The sequence below is a fragment of the Serinus canaria genome, chromosome 2 (genome assembly GCF_022539315.1).
Source record: "Serinus canaria isolate serCan28SL12 chromosome 2, serCan2020, whole genome shotgun sequence".
NCBI lineage: Eukaryota > Metazoa > Chordata > Aves > Passeriformes > Fringillidae > Serinus > Serinus canaria.
Window position 1 is genome coordinate 78,484,220 of NC_066315.1, and position 16,637 is coordinate 78,500,856.

The following is a 16,637-nucleotide window of genomic DNA, read 5'->3' on the forward strand; positions in this document are numbered from 1 at the left end:
ATTAAAAACCATTATAATGCATTGATTTTCAGCTGGGCAAAAAGACTGGATTAGAAAGGATTTCTCTGTTGTTGCTGTTCCTTCAATCTGAAAGTTGTTGTCAGCTTGCTGGCTGATATTCTGTTTGTGATCTATTATTTTTCATGTTTTGAAAATACTGAACTATGGCCTTTTTCCTTTTGCATAGTTTTCCCTTTTATAAAGCCCAAGAAAATAATCTTTCAACTGCACATGTTTCTTCTAACAGGTCTACCAAGAGCCCTATAACCAGCAAGAGGGTTACCAATATTATTGAACATATGACATATGAAGTATTCAAATATACTGCCCGAGGGCTCTATGAGGAGCATAAATTTCTTTTCACATTATTGCTTACTTTGAAGATTGATATACAAAGAAACAGAGTGAGGCATGAAGAATTTCTGACACTTATTAAAGGTGGGAACTGTGAATAAATTATAACAAGAGCACATTATTGTTATAGAAAAGTTATGTATTTGTATCTCCTAGCCAGCATGCTCCTTCCTTTCTCATATGAGAAAACAGTCAATTGTAAGAATGCATGTTTATCATTCTGATCTGGTGACAGACAACATTGTATGGCAATTCTAATTTATAGCAGCACACTGAATATTGAATATCTTTGTAATCATGAGAATTTGAAAGGAATATTGTTGTCTGCTGCTCAAATACCATCAGGTATGTGTTTAACTTAGAAAAACCATTATTGTATTAACATGTTAGGGTAACTGCAGCAAATAGGAGCAGAAAATGATGCTAACATTTTAAAAGAACATAATAGTCTCAGCTGCATGTGACAAGGTCATGGGTTTGGTTTTAGCTACTACATACAAGCACTGAGTTCGCTTGAAGGTTTGGATCAGTTTTTTATTGCTTTTTCAAGAGACTTAGTTTTCCAGGCAGCATTTTATTTATGGATTATATGTGTGAATTTTTCCATGTTGAATCTTTGGAGTATCTTTTCCCAAAAAGCCTTTGTTTCCAGCCACATTGCACAAAAAACTAGTAAAGCCTCAAAATATAAGTTGGGAATACTTCTGTTTAAGCTACATAATATTGAAAAAATAAGACAAACTAACCAAACTGCAAACTCAGCTCAGTCAAATATGGCATGGTTTTGTATGGTAGAAAACTCCTGTAACATCATGATTTAAAAACTGGATTACTGTATTTGTTTTTTCCCCTCTTATTTTGTTTATTTTTCTTTGTCTCTCCAACAGTACTAGTAACTAATTTCAATCTCTCGCAGGTGGTGCATCCCTAGACCTTAAAGCTTGTCCTCCTAAGCCAGCTAAATGGATTCTGGATATGACTTGGTTGAACTTGGTGGAGCTCAGCAAGCTTGAAGAGTTTTCAGATATTCTTGATCAAGTACGTAAGGGCTTTTGAAAGCTGATCTCTTGTTTAAGAAGTAATTGTCTGGTAGTAATCAAGCCCATATGGTGGTAACTGGTTTATTTTATGGAAGAGAAACAAAAGTGACAGCAGATAGCCACAGTTATGGCCCTGACTGCTTAGCAACCTATGTTGTTATAAAAACTCAACCACCCCCAGGAAAATAAGAGTGTAGAGTGTTCACACTTTATAAAATTATATTTTTCAATTGGGATTCAACTTGCCATTAACCAATTAATACTTTACAAATTTATTTTTATTCTGGTTATTACGTTATCTTGCATCCCTGTTGTGCTTTCTTACACTGTGTTTTATGATGCTCCTCCCAGTGTGTCTCTGGCTACATGGAGGAAATATTAGGGAGTAGGTACATTAATGTGGAGAGCAGTTATGTACTTGCTGTTCTCAAAGCTATGTCTGTGCCTAGCTATCCTTATTCTGACATAGCTATGCTATTAGATCAGAATATGACATACTGATTAGTAGCTTCTGTTTTCAGAATATGAATACTCCAGGGTGCTGCATTCTACAATAGCGTACTTATAATCTGAAATTTTAACCTATAATTTTCAATAGCCTTATTAAATCTGTGGAAGAATGTCTCTAGACAAATGCCTGGGTGTAGATTTCATATCTCTGACTCTCATTAAAAGTTTGTAACCCAGTGGCACTGTAAATAGGACTTGTCTATTTAGTAATATTTGCTTCTTTGATGGTATAATTGCAGATTTCCAGAGAAGAGAAACAGTGGAAAGTCTGGTTTGATAGTAAGAATCCTGAAGAAGAATTGGTTCCTAGTGGCTATGGTCAATCTCTGGATTCCTTCAGACATCTTCTTCTTATCAGATCTTGGTGTCCTGACAGGACCATAGCTCAGGTATATTTATATAGCCTACATGGTCTATTCAGGCATCACTAGAGTAATAGTTTTCAGATTGCAAGTTCGTGCTATCTTATATAATGCTAAACACCTTTTTGTAATGGACCTTTATGTTGTATTTTCTAAAATTTTTTCAGACCATTATGTATTTGTTACAAGGGCAGTGATAAAAAATTATTCCAATATATTGAACAAATATTATCCACTGTGGTGATTTCTGCTGGAAATATGTGTTTATCCAGATCTGCTTTATTAGCTCAGAAGATACTTTTGGCTGTCCTTGCTTACTCACTAGAATTTTAGAAGTGTCCCCATGTTAGAGTGAAGTAAAATATTTTAATGAACTTGAATGGCTGAGGGAACATTGAAAACTATTTAATTGAGAAACTATTTATTGCATGGAAGAATTAGAGCCACTTTAGAAAAATCTTTTATAAAGTCTCAAATTAAAGACATCTATTAAAAATGACTGAAGTGAAGTTTATTAAATAGACCTTTTTTAAAGACAAATAATCTTCTAGGAGCCTATTTTTAACTTTTATGTTCTTCTCCAGTACAAAAGAACAAAAAATATAAAATTACAGGCAATTCAGAGAAATAATGGTGATTTACTGAAATTGGAATGCATCACTTGAAATGTGGTATTAATTTTATTGATGCATATCTTTAGACATTGTGATAGAGAAAATCTACCAGTTATTGGTGTAACTGCAGTCAATAGGTTAAGCAGTACTGTATAAAGAATCTCTGTGATGTCTGCTATGTGTCTGAAACAGATTGCACAAGATTAGCTCCTCCCTACTGTTAATGGGGAAAGGTAAACTTTCATATTTCGACGGTTTTATGAAAACTGATAGTTTATCAAATGTTTATTGCTGAATGTCTTTTGTCTCTGAGAGGTAAGCCAGAGTTATTAAGGGAAAGATTTATCTAAGACAAGAGCTGTGGGGGGGGGGAAAGAGTACAAGAAAGATAATCTCAGACTGTTTGAAAGAGCCTTTTCTATTTCTTTGTGAAAAAGAACAATAATCTAGATTTTTTAAAGATAAATAAAGAAGGGATAAGAGATGGTTTTCACCTGTTCCCTAGGATCGTCTACTTAGTAATAATTATTTTAATCATTACTACTGTTAATTCATTGCTTATTTGACTGTGGAAGTGAGAAAGGCCTAAGCACTTTGAAGCCCTTCTGTAGTCTTTTTCTCCAATTTTTCTAGATTTTGATGCTAAAAGTTACACTATCTAATGGAGATATCCTTAAATCATTAAAAATCTTCTAAAGTTTTAGAGAAGTGATTATTTTTATTATACTCTAATTATAGTTATTATATATATAATTATAGTTATTATATAAAAATACATACATTTATTATATTACATATATTACATATATGTAATGTAATATATTTTTTTAAAAATAGCTGGTTGTAATAGGCTATAAGAAATACCATCTTCAAAGACAGTATGATGTGTTGACATGTAAAAATAACTTGTGTATGTATATCTTAGATATAAATTTTTAGCAGCCTTTGGTCTTCAGTTGACTTTTTGGAAGGATTTACACTGTGAAGAAAACAGTCTAAAATGGTTAGGTCACCAATTAAATTTACCCTTTTTAATATAGGCAAGAAAATATATCACTGACACTATGGGGGAAAAATATGCAGAGGGAGTCATCTTGGACTTGGAGAAAACATGGGAAGAGTCAGATCCACGTACTCCCCTCATATGCTTCCTTTCCATGGGCTCTGATCCTACGGACTCAATTATTGCTTTGGGAAGAAGACTGAAGACAGAAACGTGTTGTGTTTCCATGGGCCAGGGGCAAGGAATCCACGCTCGTAAACTTCTACAGCAGACAATGGCTCATGTAAGCAACAAAAATCTGAATGTTTTTCTCTCTGTACTAAACACTTAGAAATAAAAATCCTGCCATGAGATAATGTTGTTTGGTGGGTACTTAATGCTGATACAAACCACTACATTTATTTATATAAGAGTCCTAAGCAAGAGAACTGTATTTTCACGCTCCTTCAATTTGCCATAACAAGCTTCTTGATACTCTGCAGATGCTTTTCATTGAAAATGGAGTGCTTTTCATATAAAATGGAGTTTTTATAGTTGATTGCAGACTGATGATACATAGCTAAATTTTTTTTTTGGTTGTTTTTTGGTTATATTACCAGTAAATATTCTTCTGTAGGCATTTCAGATTATATTTTCAGTTTTTTATTTTTAGTAATATGGATGTATTTTGTTAAATGAAGAAAATGAATTCCAAATGTGCTATTGATAGTTACATAAACTTGAAAAAAACAAGGTAGTATAGCAAGCTATTTCATATTGGTGTAGTCTGAATTTGTACTTCTGAGGGACAGCCTAGTAGCACAGGCATTTTACAGGAAGAGGAATTAAAGAACAAAACTATCTATAAGAGAAAGGTGAGATGTTCCAATTTGGCATGCTTTGCACATCAGGTGATACTACTGCTATGCCTGCTGATGTAAAAATACTGATTTTACTCTCCTGTGCTATGAGCTTCTTTTTATAACCTGTTTTAGTTCTGCTTCAGATTCTTGTTTGATAACTTCTCATAAGGAACTAATTGACCAATCAAATTGGAAGAAAACCATTCAAAAACAGGAAAGGAGCACCTTTTGTTTAGTTTAGAGAAATGCAGTTACACTCCCTCACTGTCTTACAAGCCCTTTTAGTGAAGAGGTATATGAGATGCCTATGTAAGAAATATGGTAATTCATATAAGAAAGTTTGACATCTATTGATTAATAGCAATAGATTAGTTATGTATGCTCATTTGGTTATTTTCTAACCCTGGGACCCTTGTGCGGATCAAGGTTTAGCAGGTTGCTCTATCCAGCTACTCCTGAGCTCCCTTATGTAAGTCAAAATTTATCAGTTTCTATCAGCACTGTAGTCATGACAAGGTGTGTTTTAAATGTATTGAAATGGAAAAGGTAGAGACTATTTGAAAAGACCAAATGAGACAAGAAGGAGCCACTTGTTCAGGTAAAAAAAACCAAATAAGCTAACACCATCTTCAGAAGAAACAGCCCACAGCTTAGGTCCCCTCAAGGAGTGATTTCAGTTTTTGAACAAGGTTGATAACTTTTAAAATTCTATTTTTTGACACTAGGGAGGTTGGGCACTTCTGCAAAACTGCCACCTTGGACTTGACTTTCTGGATGAGTTAATGGACACTGTAATAGAGACAGAGACTGTTCATGAAAGCTTTAGACTGTGGATGACAACTGACATTCACAAACAATTCCCCATCACCCTTCTTCAAATGTCAATTAAGTTTACCAATGAACCACCACAAGGGCTCAGAGCTGGACTAAAGAGAACATACAGTGGTGAGTACTAGAATGGTAATGACTTAAAATTACATTTTGGGCTGTGATGCTATTGTGCGGTCATGTTAAACTGGTAGGAAGTGTAAGCTAGTATGAGGAACTGTTCACAATGATGCCAGGGCACATCTTAGTTTTTGTTTTGAAAATTAAGAAGATTTGCTGATGTTCTGTGGTCAGAACTAATTGAATAGCAAAACAGGCAATGCCTTTTCTTTTCTCACACGTTGGTGTCTAGTATCTCAATTCAAAGTGTTTGAATTTTTGATATTCTGTCTTTTGGCAGAAAAATGATATGGATGGCTGTCAAGTGCTCTTTACACTACATAAAATAAAGGACAAAGAGTCTGTGCAGAAAGCAACTAGATGTGAATCCAGCTATTAGTAAATTGTGGGGTTTTTTTTTCCCTGAAGTTTACTCTTTTAATTTGAGCAATTTAATAACATGCTATAAATTGTCTCCAGCACAGAACACTTTGTGGGACAATAATTTACCCTTGGGAGGGGCAGAGAGCCAAGTGAATATTTCTAGACTGATATTTTAGCAGTGCTTTGAAGTAATTTTGAAAAAGACAATTACAGTGATTCTCATAAAGCCCATTTGAATCAATAGGTGTCAGCCAGGATTTATTAGATGCCAGTAAAGTGGTGCAATGGAAACCACTGTTGTATGCTGTAGCCTTTCTGCACTCCACCGTTCAGGAAAGACGCAAGTTTGGCTCTCTGGGTTGGAATATTCCCTATGAGTTTAATCAAGCTGATTTCAATGCTACGGTGCAGTTCGTTCGAAACCACTTGAATCGCATGGATACCAAGAAGGTAATGAATGATTTTGTGGGAAAGGTGGATTAAGAACATGGATCTTTCTAGTAGTGGAATGTATGTAAATGCTTCCTAATAACTGAACTACAAGAGTGATTTTAACTTTTTGTTTTTTCCACAAATATTCAATATTTCAAGTGTATCTGTCTCTACAGCAGCAGACTTAGACTTCTAATCCAGTGCATGTTTAATTTCTGTATTAACCTCTACATTAAAAAAAAAAAGCCTTTCCATCCAAATCAGAAATATAAACCTTAGCAGTATCAACCTTCTTTTCAATTCTAATTAAGTCAATAAATTAAAAAGGGATATTTCAAATAGTCTTTTGTTTAAATCTATTTCGAGTAAAAATAACCTTTGCCCCCCACACCTGACTTTGCAGCATGAAGAAATCAAAAAAATTTTTTAATGATTATACAAGAATGTCTCCTATGTTTCTCACTTTCATATGGTCATTTGTCATACAGAGAGGTCTGTGGCAGAGCAATTTGCAGTTCGAATTTTAAGTAAAAGGAGTATTCAAATATATCTGTAACCTTCTTGCTATCTTCAAAATGCTCTTGAATTTGTCGGTGAATTCTATTTTGAGAAATCCTTGCAGGTGTTCTGGGAATGCAAGACTATAATGAAAAAAAGAGTAATAGGAAAGTAACTTTCTTCCAAATGGGACAGACATGGTACATCAGCTGTTTTTACTAAGGCAGGTCTAAGTAAATAAGAAGGGAATTAGCTGAAGTCAGTGCTTTCTGCTTGGTTTTAGGGGATTTCTTGGAGTACTGTTTGTTACATGATAGGTGAGATCCAGTATGGTGGTCGTGTGACAGATGACTTTGACAAAAGACTCATGAACACCTTTGTAAAGATTTGGTTCAGTGAAAACACATTCAGTCAGGAATTCAGCTTCTACAAAGGATACAGCATACCAAAATGCACTGCGGTGGATCAATACCTTCAGTACATACAGGTTGGTAAATGACAGCTAATCACTTGTTTCTCAAGTTCCCGATTCCCTAGAATTTTTCTCTTTTTTCTGAGTACCTGTATTTTGTCTTTCATTCACAGATTTTTAAAATGATTTCTAGCAGTTTGCACATCTATTATTGACTACTAATTATTGTTATCTATGTTATAATCTTCATGACAGTAATATATATTTTCTTCTTCATGTGATTTTCTTGAGGGACATACCTAAAGGCACAAATGAAGTCCAGACATTGGGTATAACCTCTTTGAAATAAAAGGTCTAGATATATGAAAGTGAATTTTTTTTTATTAAAATAGTGTATAGTTGTTAAAACACCATTTGTTTGGTGTGATTTGGACTGTGGCATGACAAACAGACCACAGCAAGTTATTTGGCTTAAGACTATTTGGAGAAACCTAGCTTGTTACTTAAACCTAGCTTGTTACTTAATACTGTTTTTTATTTGGTTTGGTTGTGTGTTGGGGTTTTTTTGTTTGTTTGTTTTTGTTTTTGTTTTTTTTTTGGAGAGGGATTTTTTCAGGGGGGATTTTTTTTTTTAATGATTAGTTTCTAAATCTCCAGTTGAACTTTTTTTTATATTTTATTATATAGAGCCTTCCTGCTTATGACACACCAGAGGTGTTTGGTTTGCACCCCAATGCAGATATCACCTACCAAAGTAAAGTTTCCAGAGATGTATTGGACACCATCCTCAGTATTCAGCCTAAAGATAGCTCTGGTGGAGGAGGTGAAACTCGAGAGGCAGTTGTAGCCAGACTGGCTGATGATATGCTGGAAAAACTTCCTGCTGACTATGTACCATTTGAAGTGAGTTAATGACATTCTGGCAAAAACATTTGCTCCATCTTGCCTTTTGTGGATTAAAAAAAAAACCAACAAAACAAACCCAAAACCCCAAAAACTTTTCTAAAAGCCTGTTTGAAATAATTCATGCAGGAGATACTTTGTTTTTTAAAGAAGTGTGGCCAAGCTATTAATCTTCATAATGAAGTCTGTGCTGAAGTGCTTTTGTAAGATCTTTTTTAGAAATATTAAACCTGTTAATGCTGAAGTTGTCATTTTCACTATGAGGGAGGTATGATCATCAGCTTTTAATATTTTTAATAATAAAATTTCTAGTTATGTTCATGCAGCTGTTTATTTGCTAATTTAACACTTTTGATTAAAGATGTATCAGTGAGTTTAGTTAGAATACACGACTGCCTGGAATTGTGATAGTTCCCAGGCATTGCTGCTATGTTGAAGCAAAGTAGCTGGGGCAATTACTTGATTGGTTTGTTCAAGAAGAACCTTGGAACTGCTTGTTGGAACTAAAGCTGAATTCTTTGAACTAAGGTAGTCAGCCTACAAGCTCTTTAAGTGGCATTAGCTCAAAGACTAAATCATGACTTGGACTGAAAACATAGCCAGTCTTAGCATCACAGATTTCTCTTGGAACAAATGTTTCTCTCTTGTAGATAATTCAAGAGAGGTGCCAAACTGACCATTTAAGCTCATAAATAAATTATGTTACGTCTCAAAGATCATACTGGGGCCTAATATTGACATAAATCCAATTTTGTTTTTTTCACTTCTATTGAAGGATCTTTGGCTTTCTACCAACAGGTAAAAGAAAAACTAAAGAACATGGGACCTTTTCAGCCTATGCACATATTTTTGCGACAGGAGATTGAACAAATGCAGAGAGTTATTTCTTTAGTGAGAAGCACTCTGACTGATCTAAAACTTGCCATTGAAGGGACAATAGTTATGAGTGAAAATCTGAGGGATGCTTTAGACTGCATGTATGATGGAAGGATTCCTGCTAGCTGGAAAAAGGTAGGCGTACAGCACTTGTTCTGGAAAGAAATAAAAAAGCTATTTCTGAAGACTAGATTAAACTGCTAGACTTAGAGTAAACATTTTTATTCAAACTATGTTTCAGAAGTGTTAACAAGATCTGTGCAACTGCTGGAATAGATTTTGTGCTAAAATAAACATACCCAAAACAAGCCTTCTTTCATTTATGAAAATTGAAATGAATGTGAAGGATGCAGATATGTGCCATTTTAAGAACCTGTTACATATTGGCAGTATGAAAACCCAGAGAGAGGAAAGAAATTTAAAATGTGATGATGGATTTTAAAAATTACCACCCACATTAGTGACTAAGATGGTATAATTTATTGGACATATATAATTATTGGGCATCCTTTTCTGGGTTAAGTAAAGGTGGCCTGTCCATCTTGGACAAAATCAGTGCACTTGGAGTTGGAGTAATAGCCACATAATTACAGAATAGAAGAGGCTGGAAAGGACCTATGGAGACTGTGTAGTTTAATCACGCTTTCTAAAGCAGGCTCAGTTAAATCAGAGTTCCCAGGAGTCTTCAGAATCAGGGAGGGGCAACCCATTTTACTGTTTGATCACCTTCCCAGTAAAAACCAACCAATCAACCAACCACCAGCCAAACAAACAAAAAACTCCTTAAGTTGAAACCCAATTTCTGACATTTCATCTTGTTCCCATTGCCTTCTCTCCAATTGCTGAAAAGGATCAGGCTCCATCTTCTTCTGTCCTCCACATGAGATATAAACATATTTAAGCCTCCTTTAAGCCTTCTCTTCTCCAAGCTAAACAATCCCAGCTCTCAGCCTCCCCCCATAGAAATTGTTTTCAGGGATAATTAGACCTGTTAACAACAACTGCAGGAAAGAAAAATGTTAATTTTTTTTTAAAGAAAAAGTTGGGGTTTTTGTTGTTGTTGTTTGCTTGTTTTATTTCAACTGACAAAGTGTTTTCATGGTAGAAAACCTAGATGTAAACCAGATGCTTCACAACACAGCTATATCTCCCCATAGTCCAACTTCAGTTTTCCTTAGGTTTTATTCAAAAGAATAAAAATGCAGAATAGTCTTACACAAATCACGTTGGCTTGATATATTGACCTTAGAATTGTAAAGACATGTATGCAATTTTTATTTTTAGCTTATACATCTGTCTAACCTTGCAAAAATGTCATAAAATGGACTATTCCACAGAGAGTATTAAAGATGTAAATCCAGTAGCAGACATGAATTTAAACAGAGAAAGAATTTCCTTCAGATTTCAGTGGGATGCAAAGTTTAAGCATCAGATTAAAGTTAAGATATGATAGATGGTCTTCATATATGCTTTGCTAATATTATATTGTTTATTACTATGGGAGAATGTAGCTTTTCTTGACAGCTATTTTAAAACATGTTTACTGTTTTTAGGCATCTTGGCCTTCCAGTACACTTGGTTTCTGGTTTACTGAGCTTCTAGAAAGAAACCACCAGTTTTACAAGTGGATTTTTGAAAGTCGACCCAACTGTTTCTGGATGACAGGGTTTTTTAATCCTCAAGGATTTTTAACTGCAGTGAGACAGGTAAATTGTTTTTGAAGTCTTCCTCTGCTTATTTTTTCACGTACTTTAAAAAATAAAGTGTATTGTCTGATGAAGGATGAGTTTAAAAACAAAGGAAGATGTGTGACTGTCTAACATTTCCTGAGTGAACTGCTCTTCCTTCACACATACTTTTTTAGTATAACAACCACTAATGTGCTAAATTATGTTTCCTGTGTTGACCAAGGCCCAAATAAGTAGAGGCTACCCCACAACATTATTAAGGTAGACTAGAAAAATATTAAGTCTCATGTTTCCATTGCAATATCTCTGAGAATGGCCATTAAGCCCATGAATTTGCATTTTTCCCCCTCTCTTTTGTTCTGTGTTCAGTACTTACCTGACTGCAGACTGGGCTGAAAAGCTCTTCAGAATTAGCCTTATGTTTCACTGCTGCTGTTCAGCAGCTGATTAAGTCTTTCTTCAGGAAGTGGGAAAGACTATCCTTTATTAATGCATAGAAGTATGATATTTGATGTGTTTGCTAATGTATGTATGTTGACTTGGTGATTGTGTTGGCTGCTCAGCAACTTTTTTACTTTAAAAAGAAATAATAAATGCCTGTGTTGATCATCACAAAGGGACATATTGGAGACAGTAAGCGTCTGGAATGTGTAAAATTATAAAGGAATACTCAGGTGAAAATACAATGGGACCTCAGGAAAATAAAAGCCCAAACTTTTGGAGAAGAGAATGAAGATTTTTGATGTAGGAAAAATATCCCCTCTTACTCTGAGGTCTGGGTAGTGGATTCTAAAATTTCAGGCATGTAGCCTTGGAATTACGTAACAAAATATTTCTTTTGAGTGAACAGTCCTAAACTGGGACTATCTTTTGCATCCAAGCTTGTGGAAAAGGTTTACTAACAAGATCCAAAACAGTTGGAAACTACAGAATTTTCTGGTTCCATAAAAAGGAGCTGTGGGTATGTAACAACCTAATATGCCAAGTAAATACCAAAGTGAGATTCTGGGCTTTGATGTGTGGTAAAACAAATAGAAATGAGAAAGAGCAAGACCCTTAATGATCTCTGAGCTATAAATCTTGAGTTCTTTTAGATCATCCATGTAACTGCAGTACGGAGCAAGCATTGATTCCAATTTCTTCAAAGAAAGATTTTTGAAGCCATTGGAAGACCAGGATAAAACTTGGGTTTGCCACAACTTATTTGCATGGCATAGTAAAGAACTGGGCAACTGAGAGTTGAGTGTTGTCCACTGCATTAACTGACAGGTTTTTTTGCAGTCTCTTTACATAGCTTTATAGCTGAGTGAGTTCTTACTCATTAAGAATACAGTTACTGAAGAGTAGAGGTGCAGAAAAAGGAAGGTAACCCCGAAAATATGTTTCACTTACCACATGCAGGTAATGTTTTCTCATCTCATCAAATATGTGAAGCTTTTGTGTTCACAAGAGCTGGCTACCATTGGCATTCAGTGGTTATGTTACTTGGTTTGGTTGTTAGATACTTTATATAATAGAAAAAAATTAAAATCAAATATAGTGGAAAAAGTACTGAAAGCTTTCTTGTAGTGCCATGCCATCATTCCCTTAGAGAATAGTCAGACTTTTGTGAACATGGATATCATAAAGGATTGGTGGGTTTTTTTGTACTGAAGAGGATATTTTATGACCATAAAAATTTATTTCTAATAACTGCTGTGAAAAAGGGTTCTGAGCTTATGTGAAAATGTAACCACCTAACTTTTGTCTGGTTTGGGCAGGAAATAACGAGAGCTAACAAAGGATGGGCTCTTGACAGTGTAGTGCTGTGCAATGAAGTCACTAAATGGATGAAGGATGATATCACAAGCCCTCCTTCAGAAGGTGTCTACGTGTATGGGCTGTATTTAGAAGGAGCTGGTTGGGACAGAAGAAACATGAGACTGACAGAATCCAAGGCTAAGGTGCTCTTCGAGCTGATGCCAGTTTTAAGGATATATGCAGAGAATAACAGTAAGTAACAGTATTGTAAAGGATGTTATTTCCATTGAATTCAACGTAGTATTTTATTTAACTGCATTGAAATCTTTTGGGCTTGTAGGGATTTCTTGAGGCTGTTGTTAATCGTTGTATGCATAGGAAATCTCTCTCAATGGGCAAGGCTTCCTAGGCTTCCATTGAAAATGTGTTTCAGACTTGCTTCATAATTGATAATAGGCACTTTTCCTAATATTTAGATAGGTCTCTATATGTGGTCTTAACAGTGTTAAGAACTTTATAACAGGTAAACTGTACATTGTGACAATATGTGTCCCAGACTTAAAATGCCATTTTTCTTATACTTAAACTTTGTGATCTCTGTAGCCCCCATAACCTAAATCTAAATAGTCTCTTTCACTCATGCAAAAATAAATGCTATATGTATATATATATATATATATGGATGTGTGTATATACAAGAATACAAGATACTCATGGATTATATACACACACACATCTATATATACATATACATATTGTGTTTATAGATATATGTTTATATATATGCATACATATATATAATGTGTATATTTATAATTTTTTTTTTCCCTGGTCTGATTTTGAGCTCATGGAAGCAAGCAAGAGGTGGAGTGAGGTCACAGGAGATGTTTTGTTTTTGAGGCAGTAAAGGAATGAAGTAATGGAAAGAAAACTTATGGGGCTTAAGGAGAGTGCTGTGAAAATGTGTGATTTGTCTTAATGTGATGGGGTTTTGCATATAGAATAGGACATGCCATTGAATAGGGTTATAAAACAGAATAGAATAATCCATTGAAGAACATAAAATTGGAAAACTTTGTTGAAAAGCATTCCACCTCTAAAAGCAAATCTTGCTAACATGCTATTTTGCATGGCTAATGTTTTATAAAAGGCATGATCAGCAGCTAAGATACTAAATAATGAATACTGAAGTACTGAGCATGATTAGACTACTGTTCTAATTCTGCAATGAAATAGTTGATGACTTGTACTCTCAAATACTAAATGCGTTTCAAACCAAGTTTGAAAGTTACCAGGTCAAAAGTAGGGAAATTTTATTTTGGCATAATACATTGATAAGAAGTAATGTTCAGTGGGCAGATTGAACCAATAAGAACACTAATAACTCTAGAGTGTCCTTTTTTATTTATTGGTTTGTATCAGTTCCTAGGTGCTCATGTTAAACCTAAAGACATTTTAAACCATGTATGCTCTTCAGCTGGCAATAGCAAATAGAGAGCAGAGTACTATTGAACTCAGATTCAGTTTTTCATTTGCCTTATGATCATTCCCTTAGGGTCCCGTTTTTTCAACTTAGTTTAATTGCTCTTTATGTCTCTTCTGTCTGTTCAGCTGCAAAAGATCCACGTCTGTATTCATGTCCAGTCTACAAAAAGAGCAGTCGAACAGACCTTAATTACATTGCTGCTATGGATCTTAAAACCCGCCAGCCTCCAGAGCACTGGGTACTGCGTGGAGTAGCACTTCTGTGTGACGTCAAGTAATGCTAAAAAAAAAAAGGAAAAAAGGTTTCCAGGAGTTCTTTTCTGATTTCAAATGCAAATGCAAACATTATTGTGTAGTTAGATACACAGTGGAACACTTCAAAAAATATTATTTCTAAATCATGGACTCCATTATGGTTATGGTTATCAATGCTACATCTTATAGTGACATTAACTTTGGTGTCTTTGAAAAATCATGACAAATATTTAGTGCTCCAATCAGTTATCACTTATCACTGTGCATAAGCACTCCTCTTGTGTGCTTAATTTTACCTTGAATAAAGATTAATTGATTTGAACATTGTTACATTTTGGTAATAAATAAGTAAATATTCTTATGTCAGGACTTACATTCAAGAGGCTAAATGCAAAGCTAGTGGGTTTTTTTTTAATATGTGTGTGGGCATTTGTGTGTGTGTGTATCTATAGAAAACTAAGCTCATTCAAATTAGTTAAAATTCCTCAAGATTATGTTCCAAGATTTATTTCCTAGTTGATAGTTTGCTTGCTGTCTAAATGAAGAAGGTAAGGCTGAAAAAATATCATGCTTTTTTCACTACTTGGACAACAAATTCATTGTGCTGCATAGGAAAACAAGCATCTGACAGCTGCCAAAATTCCTTACTATCTGGCTCAGGACTTATAAATATATAATGGTTAAGAAGCAATACATAAGAATGAATGGATACTTTGTGTGCAACTATATGAGAGTTGAGTCTGTTGTCATCAGAGTTATTAGCGGATGGGGGTCTCTCCTTCCCCTTCCCCTTCTTCCTCTTTCTTTTAAATCCCCCTTTTTTTGCTTATGTGCTGCAGCTTTTTTGATGTGTCACATAGAAAACCTTTCATGGAGGAATTAATCTTAAAAGAGAAATATTATCAGCTCCATTTCATTGGACACTATGGGCCTCACACTTCAAGCACACTTATTTAGTCATCAAAAAAAAAAAAAAAAAAGTATTTTTGTTGCTGAGTTCAGGAGGTCATCTGTCTTAGTGGCCCTCTAACCATTCCCAAAGTTTGCTTGTTCAGAAGAGGAAGCAGAGACAATGAGTATTCCTGCTGCATCTGTCATTCATAAAGGCTACAGTGGAGAAACTGTTTTCAATTTTATGTCAAATCAGTACAGAAGACTTCAACATTCATTTCCACAGTCAAATCACTTATAAAACTTAGGTGGAATATGATTCTGTCAAACAAATTCTGATTGTAGAGGTCCTTCCCTGTTGGAATTTGTATTTTTTTTTCTTTTAAATAACTCTCAATGATACAAATGAAATATGTGAAAATAATTTTTAGGAAATACTTTTAATTTAGGCATGGCAATAAATTAAGTTAGAAGGGTTGAAATGTTCTTTATTGAACCTCGAAGCACCATGTTCCAATTTCCAGGAGATATCCAGGTATTCACTGGAGTTCAGAGTTGTCATGGACTCCTGTCTTTCACCAAGACCTTCCTCTCTGAAGAAGATGAATATATTTCATCCTTGTGTAAGTCATTCATACTAAGAATTTACAAGCCATATGCACTTCAAATACCACTTTTCAAATGGGCATTTTTTTGTACTATCATTGCTGAAGATACAATGGATTCATCAAACCCAATAGTAATTCAGTGAGGGGACTGTGCACGTTTTTTTTTTTGGAGTGTGATTTTCTACGGGAATAGTAAGGCAAGGAATAGTTCCCACTCTGGTGATTCTAGTTATTCCAAAGGCTGTTAGGTCAGTGAAACAATTGATACTGGCCTGTTATTTCTGTTGTTTTAGCTATCTTTTTGTAAAAGGTTTGGCATAGTCTCTTTTGGTGTCTGCAAAATCACCATGAGGGATGGAAAAATGAAGCAGGGGAAAGTTCAATGAGCAATTGAAATGTAGTATTATGTCAAGGGCCAGAGTGCATTCCCTGCTCTCCCAGAGGTCTACTGCCTGGGCTGGGACAACACTTGGTGCAGCTCAAATCACGCCTGCCTTGTTCTGTGCAGCACTGTCTGGTTATCATCATCTCTTCAGGCCCTGCTTTGCTGACCCATCTTTCTGGCTTGACCTCAGATCTGCCCTGTTATTAGAGCCCCATCTGGCAATCATTGATACATTAGCTGGCCCTGGTTGCTCTCTTTCTTGTTCAGGTGCCATGGGACTGTGTCCTTGTCAGAGAGAGCTTTGCCCTGCTCACCCTCCTGTGGCTCTTGGCTTCCAGCTCCACTGTCCAGTCCAAGCAGCCTGCCTTTACTGTGCCCTGACATATGCCTTAAACAGGGGGAAAAATTAGCTGTTTCTTGTTCATCTT

General features: G+C 35.3%; 1 protein-coding gene across 2 annotated transcripts in view; it reads left to right on the forward strand.

The window, feature by feature from the left end:
- DNAH5 (dynein axonemal heavy chain 5) overlaps positions 1-14,348 on the forward strand; it is a 114,995-nt gene extending 100,647 nt beyond the window's left edge. For both annotated transcript variants that reach the window (XM_050970871.1, XM_050970872.1), the window contains exons 68-79: positions 248-438; positions 1,271-1,392; positions 2,144-2,293; positions 3,921-4,166; positions 5,451-5,670; positions 6,281-6,486; positions 7,250-7,453; positions 8,066-8,281; positions 9,080-9,292; positions 10,711-10,863; positions 12,606-12,837; positions 14,197-14,348. In XM_050970871.1, coding sequence (XP_050826828.1) covers positions 248-438; positions 1,271-1,392; positions 2,144-2,293; positions 3,921-4,166; positions 5,451-5,670; positions 6,281-6,486; positions 7,250-7,453; positions 8,066-8,281; positions 9,080-9,292; positions 10,711-10,863; positions 12,606-12,837; positions 14,197-14,348 — 2,305 coding nt within the window. The remainder of the gene's footprint in view (positions 1-247; positions 439-1,270; positions 1,393-2,143; positions 2,294-3,920; positions 4,167-5,450; positions 5,671-6,280; positions 6,487-7,249; positions 7,454-8,065; positions 8,282-9,079; positions 9,293-10,710; positions 10,864-12,605; positions 12,838-14,196) is intronic.
- The last annotated feature ends 2,289 nt before the right edge of the window (positions 14,349-16,637 follow it).